Source organism: Pseudonaja textilis, chromosome 3 (assembly GCF_049901715.1).
Source record: "Pseudonaja textilis isolate UNSWEBS1 chromosome 3, rPseTex1.2, whole genome shotgun sequence".
Taxonomy (NCBI): domain Eukaryota; kingdom Metazoa; phylum Chordata; class Lepidosauria; order Squamata; family Elapidae; genus Pseudonaja; species Pseudonaja textilis.
This window is the reverse complement of record NC_141992.1, coordinates 32066489-32084819: the sequence shown is the minus strand read 5'-3', so window position 1 is coordinate 32084819 and position 18331 is coordinate 32066489. Positions and strand designations below refer to the sequence as shown.

The following is an 18331-nucleotide window of genomic DNA, read 5'->3' as shown; positions in this document are numbered from 1 at the left end:
TGTTATTACTTGGTGATTTGTAGTTGTTCAGTTTTTACATTTATCATTATGCACATTTTTATTCTTTCCAAACTATTGGAATACTGAAAATAAATTGTGTAAAAGAGGTCGTCCATCTGTCTGCCCGTCACAGGAGTTAAGAAGAATTCTTCTAAAGAATTCAGAAGCCATACTTTGCAGGTTTTCCCTAGCTTGGTATTATAAACCTAGATTAGCTTTTGTAACCAAAGAGTGGTCTACAAATACTAGGAATACAGCATGTCAATTATTTCGTATAAAGCACTTTGAACATTTGCAAAGCTTTACAAAGTCCTTATTGCCTTTCTAGGGATGAAATAACTCACAGAAATGATCATAAAATGGGCAGGAAAAAAACTGGGCAACATCTGAGATGAAACCTCAAAGCAACACAGATTTGTGTGACAGAAACTTCTAGAAAGAAAGGAATTTTAATGTAGATATTAATTATCTGCAGTGGTTGAGGTAATTCTAATCTTGGAAATCATAACCTTATAGGCCTTCTCTCTGTTAAGTAGTTAAATGGTCTAAAATTTAGTATGGCAGCCCTTAGAAAGGACATTCTTTCAGTGACAATGAAATCATTTGTTTTATTCTTAAATGAAGACAGGAAATTTTATGGAGTGGCACCTTTGCCCTAAACACCCTGCATTGCTCACTTCTGTTACAGTCTGAATCCTAGTCTCTTTTTTCATCCTTTATTCATATAACATATGATTTAATCCTTGCGTACATTCAATGACTCTTCAAATCACAAACACAATTTGCTACTGATAATTGTATAACTTTATAGTAATTTTTCTCCTGAAAAAAAAAGTTTATTTCGCTTAGCTGAATAAAAACAACTAGGTTAAAAAAAATACATCTCAATCTATTGCAGTTTATGCCAGGTGTGTAACAAGTGCATATTTATATTATGTCCAGGCAAATGTAATATTCTTCAAAATGCTTCAAGATTCTTTGCTGCAACATGGCTATGCTGTGGGGTCATGCCATGATTTCTTTGGATGTACATCATCTATAATGCTGATACCCGGTGGAAACCTGATATCCTTGATGGATTTTGGATTTTAACTCATCATCTTCAGCCAACCTGTCCATTGCAAGCAGATGTTGGGAGTTCTACAGATCATCTGGATTTTCCCACTTGTCAAAAATGAAACCTGAATGACTTTCTATCAAGGTCCACCCATTTTCTATTATGAATCATGTTTATTAATACGGGGTTACAGCATATGAGAAAATGAATAAATTTGCTTTTATTTAGAATTTCCGTTTTAAAAGTAGGATCAGAAAGAAATATAAATTAGTTGCAGGAAGATGAGAGGCACAAAAGAATGGGGCTGAACTATTTCAGGACAGACGTAGAAGACATAATGAACTCACAGTCCCATTTTAGGAAGGAAAGCCCTTATATCAACTATCAGTTACTCAAAATCATAGATTATATTTATAATAAAGATGGGAACTGAATTCTTTTACCTCCCTTTTCTAATATTCCATGTCTGACTTTCCTGGCTTGTAATCTCTGTGCTGTGTATACAGATGCACATTTCGCTGCCAAAGTATAGAATGGAGAGTTTCTAAACAGAAATGTAACAGTTTTGTTTGCTTTCTTTCTTGATGCTTAATAAGTTCTTTTTTAAAAAAAAAAATCAGATTTCTATGCTACAACATTTCAAAAGCTTGAATGGGAATTACTGGGGAGAAGAACTACAGGTCAAATATACATATATATACAGATACTGTTGACAAGTTAAAACCACTCTATGAACAAAATATAGAAAACATGCACTATGCAACTACTTACATCATGAAAAATCGCTAATCCCTTGTCATAGTGCTCCGGGGTCTCTGTGGCTTTCATGCGGTAAGCATGCTTGGCAGAGAGCAAACACATTGTCAACATCTCTGTACATGCCATCATCTTCGTACTACAGCTTTGCCAACTCTTTCACACCAACAATGATCTTTCTGATCTCTCTCTCCCTCCAGTAAGTTGCCTGCCCCACTGGTTGCCCTGGATTCAGTGATGGTTAGCTGCTGAAGCTGCTGTGCAAGAGCTGGAAACAGCAACTAACTGAACACCGAAGAGATGCTCTTGCCAGCCTCCAGGCAACTTTCAGTGTATGCTTAAAACCCCTCCCCTAGATTGCTCTGATTGGTCAGGGTTTCTGACGGGCAAGTTTCCTCTTAGAATCTCATCATCACTCTGGAGCAGCAGACTCAGCAAGAGATTCCTCCTTAGAGAGAGGAGGATTTAGTGTAAGGATTTACAGGCCGAGCTTCTGTTTGTTGCAATAGACCTATGCCCATATACTCCACTCAGCTGAAAAAGTATCAAAGAAGAAAAGATTAGGAGAAGAACAATTTATGCAGCAGATATAAATACACCAGATAAAAGAGGAAAGACTGAATAATCTGAGCATGAAAGAAAATTAAGGGTGCTGCACCAACAGATTCATACATACAAAAGGAAAACAAAGGCAAGAAGTGGGAAGGAGGAAATAACAGATGTGCAACCAACTTGTGTTTGATGATGCTAATTACTATGTCCTGAACAGATACTTCTTAATATATCTGTTAAGGCTATTTGTGCAAAGATCAACTTATGCAGCTGCATAATATGTCCTAATGGCCAAAATGTGCCAAACTTGAGACAGAAAATGGGGCATATCTAGGACTAATGCAGGTAATCTAAATATATCTTTTCTATCTAACAAAGTATTATGTGAACTCTTCAACTGACCAACCCCATGAAGAGCCATGGGGTGTGCATGTGTTTAATATTAATATCCATCTGGTGATCTTTTTCTTTTCTCCTATCTCATGTCTTAAATTTTATTATTCATGTTTCCCCCAAAATAAGACTCTGTCTTATATATATATTTTTGCCACCAAAAAAGGCACCAGGTCTTATTTTCGGGGGATGTCATCCACCAACTAACCTCACTGGCATGCGTTGCCCCCAGCCTCCTTTTCGCTGTCAGAGGCCTTCAATAACTTCTTCTACAACTGGCAAGGCTTTCCTGAAGACCTCTGCAGCTGATAACAGAGCTTCAGATTTATCTGTTATTAGCTACAGAGGCCTTTAGAAAAGCCTTCCTGGCTGCAGAAGAAATGGCCCAGCAAAGCAGGTGTCGGGGTGTGTGAGGCCTGGCTACAAGTGTCCAAAGGTAAGTAGTAGGGCAGCTCCACCCCCCAATCCCCACCCTAGCTTAATTTTTACCCATGCACTATGGAGTGGGCGGGTTCTTAATTAGGACTTATTTTGGGAGGTAGGACTTATATCGGGCATATATGTAAAAATCAAGTTAGGACTTACTTTCAGGGTAGGTTGTATTTCCGGGAGAATAGGGTAGTTTATTATAGTTTTAGATCTTTTTTTTACTGTTTCCTGTTGTTGTTTTTATCCTGAATAAAAAGAACTGCATTATGAGTAGTAACATGTATACACACACACATCCTATTTCAATCACAAAAATAATAAGAAAGGGATTTCCTACTCAGGAGATAACCCACAAATGGTTAAGCTATCTTGGAACATTCCCAATATCAGTACTATAGATAAAAACAGTCCTTCAAGTCTGCTTAATAGTATAAAATCCTTTTATTTTGCATTATACAGTATAGCCCTTCTGGGATAACTGTACCTAACATGGAAAGAAAGGAAGACAAAATGCCTTACTAGGTGGACTTTTTTTATTGTATAGAGAAGAATCTGCATAAACAATTGACATTTTTCCACAGTTCCTCTAGAACAAGGCTCTCCAACTTTGGCAACTTTAAGACCATGGGAGCTGAAGTCCACAAGTCTTAAAGTTGTCAAGGTTGGAGACCCCTGTTCTAGAACATATTGTCACCACAAGTCTATGGACTGGGTTCAGATATTCATGGGGATGATTTCCCTCTTGAATCAAGGCCTTGTTTTTATTATGACAATAGTCCCAAATCTAACCAGTTACTTACTCAGTCCTATCAATCTTTGAAGCGTTAGTAAGTATCACTTAACACAGAATTTGTCAAACTTCACTTTCTGTTGCAGAGATAAGGCCATTTAATCAATAATGCCAGAAGAAAAACAGCCTAAAAATTATAGCCTGTGAAGATGCAAAAACCTTAGGGTCTATGAGCTTCTGTGTTTGCCAGGAAGTTGCCCTTATAAGCAAACATTTACTTTTGGGTGAGCTTTGAAGTTCATTCTTAGGAGACAATTCATTCTGAAAATACAGTCCATTCTTTCAGTCATCTAAGCGTGTGAGATAAGTGTACTGATTTTATATTCCTTCATTGCTGAAACTGCCAATAATTTATCAAACAAATATAGCATGTCTGAGTGAGCAGGAGTTTTGTTCCTTCTTCAGATTCATAGCTGAGAATAAATATTTTATTACATAAAATTGGGATAGCAGTCAGTAGTGATCAAGAATGCAGATTTGATTCCAATGAACTGTAAATGCAATTCCAGAGTTGAACTAAGTTCCTAGTGAGATGGCATGCTGCCCTCTGAAAAGTGTAGGCTTAATAACCATGCATAAAAACTACTTTATTTTGATTCCCTTATGGAAACATGGGTTGGACTCAGTTATATGACCTCCATGATTCTGTGATGCTACAGTTACCTTTAAGAAATTTCTACCTTAACTCAAGGTGGCAAACATACAGAATACTCCTTTCTCATCCTCTTTTTCCCCAACAGCCCTGTGAGGTGGCTTGGGATGAGAGAGAGAGTGACTAGCCCAAAGTCACCCAGTCAGCATTCATGACTAAGGTGAGACTAGAACTCACAGTTACCTGGTTCTAAGCTAGCACCTTAACTACTACAACAAACTTGGACTCAAATTACATTCATTTCTCTCCCAATCTTTTTACAATGCATCAATTAGTCAGATTCTAGCAGGTTCCTTATGATGTAAATTATAGTAATGAAAGTGATTTAAATAACTTTAAATACATTTCTGATTGAACAGCTGCAATGCACTGACATCAGAGAATGTGATTATTTAACCAATACTGTAGAAAAAAAACAAAAAAACTTCACCACTAGGGGGCCTGCTGTTACTTTCAAATTCCAATAAAACTGGAATATTCAATATTTCTGGAAGCATCTAACCAGATTTAAGTGTGGTCTCTACAGTATTACCTAATATCTTTTTGTATGCTTGAATACTCAAATATTTAAAAAACTAAACTAGCTAAAAATTAAAAAAATAAATCAGCTAAATTAATCTGGCATTACTGATTTTTAGTTGTAAGCACGCATTCTGTTACTTTATTCTTTTAAAATATTTTTATTTTTTTTAAAAAAATAATTTTTATTGTGCTTTTTCACATTTAAAAACAAAAACATATACAATCTTCTCAGTGCTGTGACATCGACATTTCCATTTGGGTCAACATACATATTTACATTAATTTTTGTTTCTACTTTTTAACTAATTATACCCCTTTTTCCCAGACCGTATAGTATTCCATATCTTCTCTATCTTGCAGTTCCAATATATTCTTTTAAAATATTTTTAAATACAAAGATTAACTTCACACGTTATATAAATAGTAATTCTGAAATTTCTCACTAAGATTTGCATTTATGCTGCATTATGTCTTTCCTCTTGGAATATTCCATAAAGTTTTGTGAAATTCTATGTTCTGTAAGCTTAAGGAATATGAACTTACTATCTACTGTTTCTAGAGCTGTGCTGCAGAAGCTCTCCAAAAAAAAAAGCTTGATCTTAAGGAAATCTCTCCCACTCTTTTGGTAGTATCCATGTATAAGTTCAATCAGATCCAGACATTCTGGAAAGAGTCAAAACTGCCTGAAAGGAACAAGTGATGTCTAGGATTTACTCTTCCATAGTTTATTTATTCACCTTATCAAGAAACTTTTAGATAAAATCCATATGTATATTTTTTATGGCAATGGTATATTATGGTTAGATTCTTTGCAGACAACTGAAGCAAAAGTGATAGTTTTCCATGCATGATTATCACAGAGTAAACATTCTCTGAAGTGGATGGATTGGGTCTATAAGAATTCAAGCAGTTCCATTATTTCCAGGAACCAGTTTTATCTAGTAGTTAAGAGGCCAGACTAGAAACCCAGAGATCATGAGTTCCAGTCCTGTCTTAGACAGAAAACCAGCTGGGCAACTTAGACTCGGTCACTTCTCTCAGCTCTGGAAGAAAGCAAGAGCTAACCATTTCCAAAAATGTGTCTTGCATGCCCACAGCAATCCTGGGTATAAATATTCTGATAGTCATTCTCATGGCCTTGTATGAACTCTTGAGAAGGCATCCTCTTCACTGATAACCAGTAAGTGTGTATAATGCTCTCTTTTCTCTATGGTTCGGGAAGCAACACTTGGAATATTCATCTTGGAATCAATAGCTTTAATCTCTTTTTTAAATCTTGAGACTGTGAAGAAGAATATCTATTTAAAAACTTAATAATTCTATACTCCTCTCCCTCCAACCTGTCCCATCCCTTCTTTTTGTTCGTTAAAGACTAAATGTAATGGAAGTATGTATAGAAACTTTGAAAGCTTACATTTTAATTTTTCAAGTCTATCTGACCAGTTAAAGTACTGTAGTCTCGTTTAGGAGGATTTCTTTATTATGGGGAGCCTACTACTATCTCCTTACCCAGCCTTTCCCGAATTTAACATTATCAAAGAAACAGAGAAAAACAAGTCAAAAAGATGCTATCTAGTGGAGCACAAAGTAGAAGAGCTCTTAATTTTCCTAAAATAAAAATAAATCTGGATTTGCCTGAGATTAGATGTAGATGTAGATATTGATGAGATAGAGATAAATAAAAACTTAGATAAATAAAAATGTGTCTTCCTCGATCCTGAAGTCCTTTATCAGAGGCCTGGGAGTTTGAGGCTTTTGCGGATTATTTTAGCTGATCCCAGCATTGCATCTTCTGGAAAGAGAGTTCTGATGTTGTTTATAGGATCTATTGGAGCCACTCTCCTTGTTTAGGAGTTACAGCTTGAGTGTACCACCCTTGAGACTAGATGGCCTTTACTTTCCACATCCTCTCTGGTCTCTCCTTCAGGCCCTGGTACTTCTCCAGCTTCTCATACTTCTTCTGGATATTGCTGTCCCTTGGTATTGCTACATCTTTCATCACTACTGTTTTCTGGTCCTTTTCTGCTACCATGATGTTTGGTTGATTGGCCAATACCTGCCTGTCCATCTGGATCTAGAAGTCCCAGTTGTGGAAGTGCCACAACTTTCTCTGGAATCTTCCATCTGGACTTGGAAGGGTCTTGCAGATGTTCTCATAGACAGTATGCATAGTTCAGTATATGCTATTCAGTATATGCTTCATAGTTCAGTATATGCTATTCCTGCCTGCATCTTACACCTGCCTGCATCTTATATGTTGGACTGTTTCTGAAACCTTACTACACAATCTGCACCTTAGATCCTGTCTAGTGTGGTAGATCCCTGCTTCTATGGATCTGGTGTTTAAAGCCTGTTCTTGTGCTGCTATGATGAGCGCCTCGGTGCTGCCTTCTAGTCCAGCCCTTTCCAGTCACTGGTAGGATTTCCCAATTTCTGCCACCTTACCTATCTGTTGAGGGTACATTCCATGCCAGTTCTTGTCTTGCCATGGCACTTCCTCTGATTGAACTTCCTCTCCTATGTGCTGCTGCCCCAAGCATTCTCTCAGAAGCTCATCTTAGGGTGCCATCTTAGTGGTGTGCTCCTGGATGCTCTGGGTTTCATCCAGGACAGTAGTTTCGAACTCACTGACATTACATAAATAATTTAACTATCACTGGGAGTTAGGTCATTTTTAGTATAAAATTATATTAACCATGGTCAATATAAAACTACCTTGCAAGTCTGAAAGTGCAATTCTTTGTCTCCACCCCCTCCACTGGCCTTGACAGCCTGGGAAATTAGGGTCCCTTCTGAGCCTCTCACCATGTCCACTATCCAGTTTTAGGCTATGCTGCCTCCTAGTTGACCATTCTCTTGCCAACATTCCTGGGCCCTGTTTCCCAATGTCTTTCCATCATTCCATCACACCTCCAGATGTTTCAACTATCTTAATTCCTTGGAATTAAGGATATGCTAGGGAAGGTTGTAGTAAAGTTTTACTACTCAGGGATGAACCATCTCTCCAAAATGTCTGTGCTAATTGTCTGCCACTTTATGTGTGCTAGCAAGGGAGGGCCATAATATGTAGGGATAGCCAGATTCAAGCCCATCCTCAGTCACAGAAGGTCCCTAGGTGACTTTGTGTCTGTCACTTTCAGTCCAATGTACCAAATATTTCTTGTGTGGGGAAAAATAGTGGAAGGAATACTAGGAATGCTGCCTACAATTCCTAGAAGAAAGGCAAGATACACCCAAGTAAATCTATTTTTTTAGTTAGGGTTTCATAGGACACCAAAACGACATGGCAGCCTCGATGCTCTCCATGATGTTTGACTTATCTCATCTCTAGGCCATGACTGAAACACTGTGATCTTGCTTTTTTCTGCATTGCAAAATTCAAAAGAGGGTGAAGAAAATTAGGGCAATTCGTCATTATGCTGGCAGCTCCTATTGCAAAAAAAAGAGCAAGTTCTGCTAAGGATCAACAGTAAAGAAAAATTCCAGCAAGTTCTAAGTAGACATTATGTAGTAAGTTGCTACAAAGCTCCTGGGAACTGCTGAAATAGATTTTGACCAGGTGGCAACTTATTTTAGGACAGTAATGTATTTTCTGGTATTCCTTTAACAATAAGGAACAGATTATGGATTGCAGTTGATTAAAAAAATTGGCTGTTAGGAATGAAATTTAGGGCAAAGCAGTTATTGTGGTGCTTCACCATCTTTAATGGTGGTCTTGTGTTCATTATGAAACTTGGATGTGCAAAACCATTCTCATTTTCTTACCTGCACAAAATGGGGAGAGGGCTTTGCATAGTTGTGGCTGTCACCTTTGGGATGGGGGGGTTAATCACTTGCAGACACTGCTTGGCTTTACCTTAAGTGATGTATATGAGTGGCTCCTGAATGTACAAGTGACCAATCTCAACCCAACTCCTCTGATTTACTCTGAATGACCTGGAAACAATTCACTAAAAAAGCTGTGCTTCCTTATGTAAAACATTGCTAAAAATATTTGGAGCACAAGAAATGGCAGCATCCTCTTCATCAGTTGCAGTCGTGCCAGGAGAGCTGAGTTGACCCATTTTTTCCCACAGCCACTTATCCAGGAAAACAACTGGCCCTGAGAAGCTGTGTTGGCTGCCATAACTTTTTAATAAAACACCAGCTGGTAACCCTTAGTGATTACTTCCAGAAGAATCAAAGCATATTGCTGACAAGAACTCTCTTTGGGAGAGCAATCAGAGTCCACCACATCCAGTTTATTTAGGTGAAGTCTGCTGGGTGGCTCCAGGAGCAGATTGCTCAATGCCTCGCTGAGAATATCTAATTGACTTTCCATTTTGCTGCTGTGCATTATCTCGGTGCAACTATTTAAAATTAATAAAAACTTCTTTGGTTGGTTCTCTTTGTATCATTTCCAAGGAATTCCCAGAGCTGTAGTGGCACAGTGGTTAGAATGCAGTACTGCAGGCTACTTCTGCTGATTGCCAGCTGCCAGCAGTTCAGCAATTCAAGTTTCCCTGGCTCAAGGTTGACTCAGCCTTTCATCATTCAAAGGTCAGAAAATGAGGACCCAGATTGTTGGGGCAATAGGCTGACACTGTAAACTGCTAAGAGAGGGCCGTAAAGCACTGTGAAGCAGTATATAAGTCTAAGTGCTATTGCTATTGCTATAGCAGCTCATCATGCAAACAGTGTTATAACAAGAGCATTTGCATCTTTTGACTCACCTTCACTGTCCCTTCTGGCAATTGCGCACACACAGAAAACAATTTTCCAGACAAACTGCCTGATCATGTTAGTACCTATGTCCAACCAGCTAAAGGCTTTCTACTCAGATATCTGGAGAAATCAGATGCTGTGCACCAAGCTACTTTTTAATTAACCCATCTTAACTTTATCCTAAGAAGGGTCAAATAATAGGAAATACCTACTGTACACAATATTTTCAGTATGTACCAGGGTTTTATCACTGCAAGCCTCTACTTAAGTTTTTTTACTGATGTAAGGAATGTAGAATAAAAACCTGGAACTCACAGGAATATGAAAGATTTACTGTGAAGACTATATGAGCTCAAATGCACACCTACTGTATGCCTCGGCCACAGCCCTGCGGTGGGGGTGTTGAGTTACTAACATAACAAAAATATTTCTTTACAGCATTATTTTCATAACGAACATATTGCCATGAACTGTTATATTCCATGGGTCTGTGTACCAAAACAATAAAAAAATGTGATAATCTAAACAATCATCCCTCACAGTTAAAAACTTGCTTCATGCAAATGAGAAGTTTGTAGGCGCTGTTACATGTACAAACCAGAGTGAGAAAATGTATAAATAAATGGCTCCTGGTTAATATTCATAATCATCCTGACAATATCTATCAGTATAAATAGTACTTTGCAAGATAATTTTTAAAATTGTCATCCCAAAGAGGTTAGGATCATGTCGAAGTTACAAGGAACAAGTTCCAGTCATCCCAATTCTTCAATTGCTGCAGCCTGAATAAGTCATCAAGGGAAACTTATATGTAAATGAGACTTTGTGGAGATAGTTGATGGTCCATAAATAAAACCTTTCACTTAAAGAGCTGTTCAGGATCATCAAAAGTGATGTCATTGACCAGGGTTTGTTTGTTTTTACCACAGCCCAATTTTGCAGGTACAAAAAATATTAATATATTTGATTTGTGATCCAGAAGAATTTGCAAGGAAGATCCAATATACAGAGAAGAGGAAAATGCTTCATTGCTTTTTGCCCCTTATATCTCTTAAGGGATTAAGATCTCCAGCTCTTGAAAAATAGCTGTGACACAGGGAGGTATCAAAAAGGATCACAAGGTTGGAGAAATTCATTCTCTTATTTACTAATTTTCTTGGGTGACCTCCACTCAACTTCTATATTCCCCATGGGTGATGATAAGTTGGATAGTTTCAAAGGGTTCAGCAAGAAGGCCTCTTGGACCCCCGCTCACATTTGTAGTGAAGTGTTGCAGTTTAGTTATTGTGACAGCAAAGTTCTGAGGACAAGAACTCCGTGTTCTGAAGATTTTATGCGAACAGAAGGTAAAGCGAAATGGCAGCTAAAAGTGGCAGAATAAAAAAAAATAAGTGATGAAAGAACAAGAAAACAGAAACTCTATTTTAAGGAAGGTGGTGCGTGTACTTTAACCCATCATAGAGTACTGTGCTGTGTGACATTGCTCTATTATTCAGTGAAATCCAATCACCACTTTGATTGCTATGAGTAGCAGCATTGGCTGTGGCATTAGGCAAAGTATATCTCAATGGAAAGTATCTCAGGTCTTTCAAATCTGATTGGCAGTACAAACGATCTGTGAGAGGTATTAAAGCTGCACATTCTGAAATGGCATAAATTCTAATTTTCTGGAAAAATTTCCCAGAATCGGCCCCCGAAAGAAAAAAAACAAGAAAAAGGACGTTATCTTAGATTTGTTTCATTTTCAGTTATCTTTATAACATGCAGCTGTTCACAAAAATATAATCAGCCTGGTATATTTATTGCTTTTGTGAAGACCTGATGCTATCTTAACACTGGAGCAGAGAATAAAATCTATTTCTAACCACAGAACTGATAGGTGGATTTGGGCAAGAGCAAGATCATAAAATGGAAGGATAAAAAGATAAATTATCACAATATAGTTTTTCAGAAAATGGAAAAGAAATTGGGGATTCATCCTCCCCAAATCACATGCTGTGAGTGACTCTCCTCCCACCCCCACAACCAACCACCCAATCATATTTGTGATATAAGATCTTTATAAAAAGCTTCCATTATGTTAACAAAAGCTTTTTAACAACTTTTATTGTTGCATGGTGGGGGAGAGTTTCGCTGTCACGGGAAAGTATTCAGAGAAAAGAAATAATGAAAGAGTTAATGGAGAAAACCTAACTGAACTATGGTTTTATGAGATAGGAACATGTGGACAAATATTCTTTTGTTCTTATCCTGGGTGTGGAGACCCTAAATACCTTTGTTTACTGTACAGAAAGTGGTTTATCTGACAAAGAGGGGTCTAAGTGTTGCATATAAAATATATTACACAAAATAAATAATAGAAATGCTAGATATTTTCAATTCTCTCTCCTAATGAAAACAAGAATGTGTAACATGTTTGCTGGGATTTCCAGCAAACATGGGAAAGTGGGAAATTGCATGTGTAAAATAGCAATTCTAAAGAGACATGTGTACCAGTGGTGGGACTCAAAAATGTTTACCACCGGTTCAGTGAGCGTGGCTTGGTGAGCACACTTTGCATGTGTGCACACACTTTCCATGCAAGTGCGTGCCAAACATGCACTTTGCACAGATACAGAGGTGTTCCGACTCACCTCTTGCAATCCTGCACTCTCTCAGTCGCTTTGGCAGCTGCCATGCAGCAATCTGCTGTGCCGTGCAAAGCAGCTGCGCTTTAAAAGCAGAAGATAAAGGTGAGTAGGGGAGCCCGGATGGGCGGGTGGGTGAGCCCAACAGTAGAGCAGGGGAGAGAACTGGTTCAGTCTCTGCTGCTCATCACTGCTACCGGCTCGGTAGAACCGGGCTGAACCAGTAGCATACCACCATTGATGTGTACAGAAAACCTGCACTTGACTAAGTACTGGTATATCTTATTATTTATTTATTTATTGTTTCAATTTATATGCTAACAACTCAAATTCATGAGCCTGGGTGGCTAAGAGTTAGTATCAGATATAAACAAAACTGTGAAATGTAGCAATTTCTGGGAGAAGAAGGGAGGAATTACTTGAGTAGCATTTCACCTAGTTTTAAGCTGGTATAAGAAAAGAAGGGGAGAATTTTTATTTTCGTGACCCCCCTTAAATGAGATAATGTTTTCTTTTTTAAAAAAAAAATGTTAATGCAGGAAAAAAAGCAGTGAAACATCCCATTTCTAATCTATGCGTAACTTTGAAGATTCAGGAGCTGGGTCAACTGAGATTGTCTTCACTCCTTATGTCCGGACATTGTAGGGCTTCCGCGGGGCTTAGAAAGCAGAACTGATTAACAGTTTTACAATATTCCTTGAGGAGCTGCAACCACAGGGAAAAGATTTTCCCATGAGTGAAAATCTCTGTGTTCTCTGCCCCCCACCCTGCCACCAGCCCTTCTAGAGATACAATGCCATCATCATTTGCCTCCATTTACCACATCACAGCAAAGGGTAGCTTTGCCACTCCCCTTAGACAATGGCTGGGCAGATTTTACTTTATTTTTCTTGATGCAGAAGGAAATGATGATTTGGGGAAAAAAGAATTAGGCTGACTGCCAGGTTTTCAAGCTTCCATTAGGCAGCAGGAAGAACAATACCTGGCAAGATAGGATGAAGGCTGTTGGTTCCAACACTGCAAAGCTGTTGCAAAGATTTAAAAAAAGGTGAGACTGGGGCTATGTGGAAGTATCCAAAGAAAGAATGAGTGGTTTGCATATCTTTCTAAACCAGGGTGTCAAACTAGATTTCTTTGACGGCCGGATCAGCATCATAGTTCTCCACAGGCTGGCTGGGGGAGGAAGGAAATGGGACGGATGCCTCCTGCAGCACCCTTCTGGCCAAACTGGGGCATGGCAGGGCTGTGTGAGCCCCCCACCACACACACACACACACACACACACACTGTTTTTGGCCTGGACAGCCTCCTGCAGCACCCTGCCAGCCAAAACGAGACACGGGGCCAAGCATGCCCCCACCCCCGCACCATGTTTTGGCTGCCAGAAGTACCATGGGCTGGTTCTTTGCTATTCCCAGACCAGCCTCATGGGCCAGATTTAAGCACCATGAGGGCTGGATCCAGCCCACAAGCCTTGAATTTGACACCCCTCTTCTAAACCACGGCTTGCTTAAGCACAGTTGTCAGGTTGGTTTTGCCTAATTTGCTAAACTGCAAAGCACATCAATGAAACAAAAGAGGCAAGAGAATCTGCAGGGAGTCTGGGTCCTTCTCGGACCTTCAGGCTTTGGCCGCATCCAGTGGGAGTGATGGGGAGGGGATCTCTTTCCTCCCCTCACCTTGAACAGAGGCTTCCCTCTGAATGAATGGATCAGTCGCTTTTTTGTAAGGAGAGAGTTGGGAGGTCGAACTGGTTGGGTAAATAGAGCAGGAAGACGTTCATAAATTGTGTGGTTGTTTTGCAAAGGGAGGTGAAACACAAGCAGGTGCCAAAGCACAGAAAAACCGGGTGCATTTCCTGTGCATGTGCAACCCCCGCCAACCACAACCGCCAGTCACGAGAGGAGGAGGATGAGAAAGGTCGCCCGAAGGGACACTTCCACCCCAGGGGAAGATAGGGAGAGGGCCAGAGAGAGACAAACACACAGAGAGAGATACGGGGAGTGGGGGAGAGAGCCATAGAGAGACAGAGAGAGGGGGGGAAGAGAGAGGTGGCAATGTGTTCTGGAAATGTGCTGGCAGTGGGAAATTTCCTTGGGCAGCTCCGGAGGCAGCGAGAGGAAAACACACCAGGGTGTTCCCCCAGTCAGATCCAGCAGCATGAGTGGAAGAAAGAAAATGTTCCTCTCCCTATCCCCCCCCCTCTGTGTGTGTGTGTGAGAGAGAGAGAGACAAAGACAGAGAGAGGGGAAGATAGGGAGAGGGGCAGAGAGAGACACACACAGAGAGAGAGATGTGGGGAGAGAGAGAGCCTTAGAGAGAGACACAGAGAGAAAGAGGGGGGGAAGAGCATTAGATATGTTCACACTCTTGAGTTACCCATAAAATAATAAAGGGAGGTTTAAAGTCTAATAAATAAAATAAAAATACAAAATATAAATATCGCACTGAATCCTCATATCATATATTTTCCAAATATATTTCCAAATCCATTGTTCGGGTATTTTCCCACGTCACTATAGTTGTGCTTTTAAAGTTGTAGCAACATTTCGGCAGAATCTCATCTGCCATCATCAGAAGAGATGATTCCACCAGACTGTCAATTATTTGGAAGCCTGCACTCACAAACAAAAAAATCTCCACACCACAAGCCAGGCAAACACCTGGGCACAAACAGACTCCCCCTGATACCTCCAGCTCAAACACACCCCAACCAGGCACCCAGATGAAACCTAGCTTCCTAATAAATGATAGCCGTCCATTTACTCGGAGCCAAGCTGCACTAAAAGCTCCAATACAGGAACACAATGTTGCCAGCCAATCAAGACAAAAAAAAGCCACAAAACGGACAGAAGATGTTAGAAACACCAATCAAGCAGAACACAGAAAACTCCAAGACCAATAAACACAGACCAAGACTCCCAACCAATCAGGATGAAGAAAAAACCATTCTGGCACAGCAGTAGGCTAGCCCCAAATTTAAAACTGAAATGGCTGTGAAAGTATGACTCACAGACGAATATAATACAGAAGCCTGATGATGGCAGATGAGATTCTGCCGAAACGTTGCTACAACTTTAAAAGCACAACTATAATGACATGGGAAAATACCTGAACAAAGCTGAATACCATATATGTATGTATGTATGTTATTCAGTGCAAGCAGTGCTTGCACTGGCATGAAGCCGAAAGCACCAGCCTGAGGATGGCGAGTGGGAACTCTCCGAAACATCACCAAGATACTCTTAATCTTACACGGGAAAAGACCCGAACACACCTAGACTGACAGATAGATAGATAGATAGATAGATAGATAGATAGATAGATAGATAGATAGATATGGATATAGATATATAGATAGATGCTGAGCACTATATTGCAAAAATCATAAAAAGGCAAAGAACATGGAGAGTGAAAATCACTCTGGTTTGCTGTTCCAGATGGCTGATTTACATTCTAAAAGCATCCCTAGCAGGAAAATCTCTAGAAGTTAAAAGTACACTTTTCCTGCCCTGACCTTCTAAGTAACTTGGTAACCTGAGGTTTCAGAACCACCTGGGCATTTTGAGACAGACGAACCACATCCTTCCACCTTTTTGACACTTGCACTCCCTCCTCTCACCCCCACCCCACTTTCTAAAAATATCCCACCAACCCACAGCCCATGAAAACAGTGTTGCTGGAACAGTGCAGAAATGCAAGACCTTGGCTGTGTTCCTGGGGAAAAGTTTTTGAGGCAGATTTTATTCTAAGCAGATCTTCCTGAAAAGTTTGAAAACATGGATGAAGCTTAGATAAAATCAGCAGCAGCCTTTTCATTAAAAAAAACCCTTGAGACTGAAGGATTTCAGATAGTAGAAAAAAACACAACCAGTTCAGGAATATGTAACTTGAAGGAAAAGAGAATGAAGGCTCTTATTCGTCTAAGCTTCCTTTCTATGAGCAAGCCAGACACAAAGGGGAACTACTCCACTTATTAAAAGATTTAAAGAGTCGTCCACGGAATTTGATCTTCATCTATTGCTGAAGGATACAAGCCCAATTATTTCAGCACAAGTTGAGAGATTTTCTTCTGAAGCCATACAAAAGCATAAGGCTTCATGGGTTTAAAAAAAATTGTCAGGCTCACCAAGATTTTCTACATTTAATCCCCCTTAATATTGCATGCCATAAAATTATTTATTTCCTGCACTTAATTTTAACTTGTTCTACCCAAGTAAAGATCATTAAGTAGCAAATAAAATAGATACGTTTTACAGAGAATAGTTTTAAAGACTTATTTAACTCAACAGATTTACAGGTTTTATGCCTATAATTTTTATACCGTTTTAAATTGATCTACTTTTCATTTAGGTGTATATAGATAGTTATTTTGCTGCGTTTTCTCTCTTTCTCCCTCCCTCTCTCTCTTTTTTGTTTGCCCAGATGACCAACTGTAATGAAATATTTCTGATCTGAAATTCCAAGGAGACACCAGGGTGTGCATTTTGTAGAAAATTCATCAGCGTTAAAAATTTAACAATTTTCAAATGAGAAGATGGATACATAATGGATGGATTAATGAAGGGAAGGAGGCAAATACACCAATTTGAGTGGGTTGTTCAAGAACAAGCAAAACAGGGTGACTCACATTTAAAAAGGCATGTCTTTTATTATAACAAAATAATAGAGCTGGAGAGGACCTCGGAGGTCTTCTAGTCCAACCCCCTGCTTCAGCAGGAAATGCTATACCATTTCAAACAAATGCTTTTCCAATTTCTGATTAACTGTTCTCACTGTCAAGGAATTCCTCCTTAGTTCTAGGTTGTTTTTTCTCCTGAATTAGTTTCTATCCATTGCTTCTTGTTCTGCTTTCATCTACTTTGAGGAATAAGTTGAGTGCCTCTTCTTTGTGGCAGCCCCTTAAATATTCTTTAACTTTTATAATTAAGAAAAAATGTTCTGACGGTGAGAACAATTAACCACTGGAATGACTTGCCTCCAGAAGTTGCAGGTGCTCCATCACTGCAGGTTTTCAAGAAATGATTAGACAGCCATTTGTCTCCTACAGGAATATATAGTAGGTATCGGGTCTTCTGCTTGAGTGAGAAGACTGGACTAGAAAACTTTCAAAGTCCCTTCCAACTCTGTTATTTTGTTAAATGGATATTGAATGGGGAGGCATGCAAGTTTCAAAGAACTTGGGAATCTCTGAGCTAGTGTTTTTCTTGGCACCCAGACTCTGATCTATCTTGCTCACCTGGACCTCAGATTGTCCTTCGATGCCTGGTGTGTTCGCTCCTCTGACTGTGCAGGACAGTCGGTGCTATTTTTTATGTTCAGTCTGGACCTCAATTATTCTCATGGCTTTTCTTCTGTTCTGAGTTGACCTTATTTTCTTGATCCATAGGGATCAAATATAAGAATTGTGTTTCAGGCTTAATGTATCAAATGTAGCCTAGATTACAAGAATTAAAAAGATTGCTCAGCATGACAGTGCCTTCAGTATTTGACTGTTTTTCAGGTACATCAGGACAATCCTGTTGTGCAGAAATGGCTAGAAAGGAAGATCCATGGTTGATAATGGATTTCAACTTCTGTGCACCTACTTAATTTTAGCAAACTCTGCATTGTTTGACTCATGTCTGTTCTTAGGCTGGTGCAGAGCCATGTGGTGTAGAACAGGTGAATAAAAGGGAACTTCGCTACTCTAATGAAGTCCTTGTGAATTAAACTATGTAGCCTAAAGAAGAGGCATATTCACTCTTGCTAGAGATCTTCAAAGCAAAGATTGTATCATACCTGTGGTGGGGTGAACTAGCTCACTATTGCACATAGGTAAGATTGGAAGGCCTCCAAATATCTCACAG

The 18331-nt window shown here is 39.4% G+C and overlaps 1 protein-coding gene across 2 annotated transcripts in view; it reads right to left on the bottom strand.

Annotated features, from left to right (window-relative positions):
• Nucleotides 1–2138, bottom strand: part of NECAB3 (N-terminal EF-hand calcium binding protein 3) — a 91117-nt gene extending 88979 nt beyond the window's left edge. For both annotated transcript variants that reach the window (XM_026697322.2, XM_087929164.1), the window contains exon 1: nt 1829–2138. In XM_026697322.2, the coding sequence (XP_026553107.2) occupies nt 1829–1945 (117 nt within the window). In that variant the 5' untranslated portion in view covers nt 1946–2138. The remainder of the gene's footprint in view (nt 1–1828) is intronic.
• Nucleotides 2139–18331: the final 16193 nt, after the last annotated feature.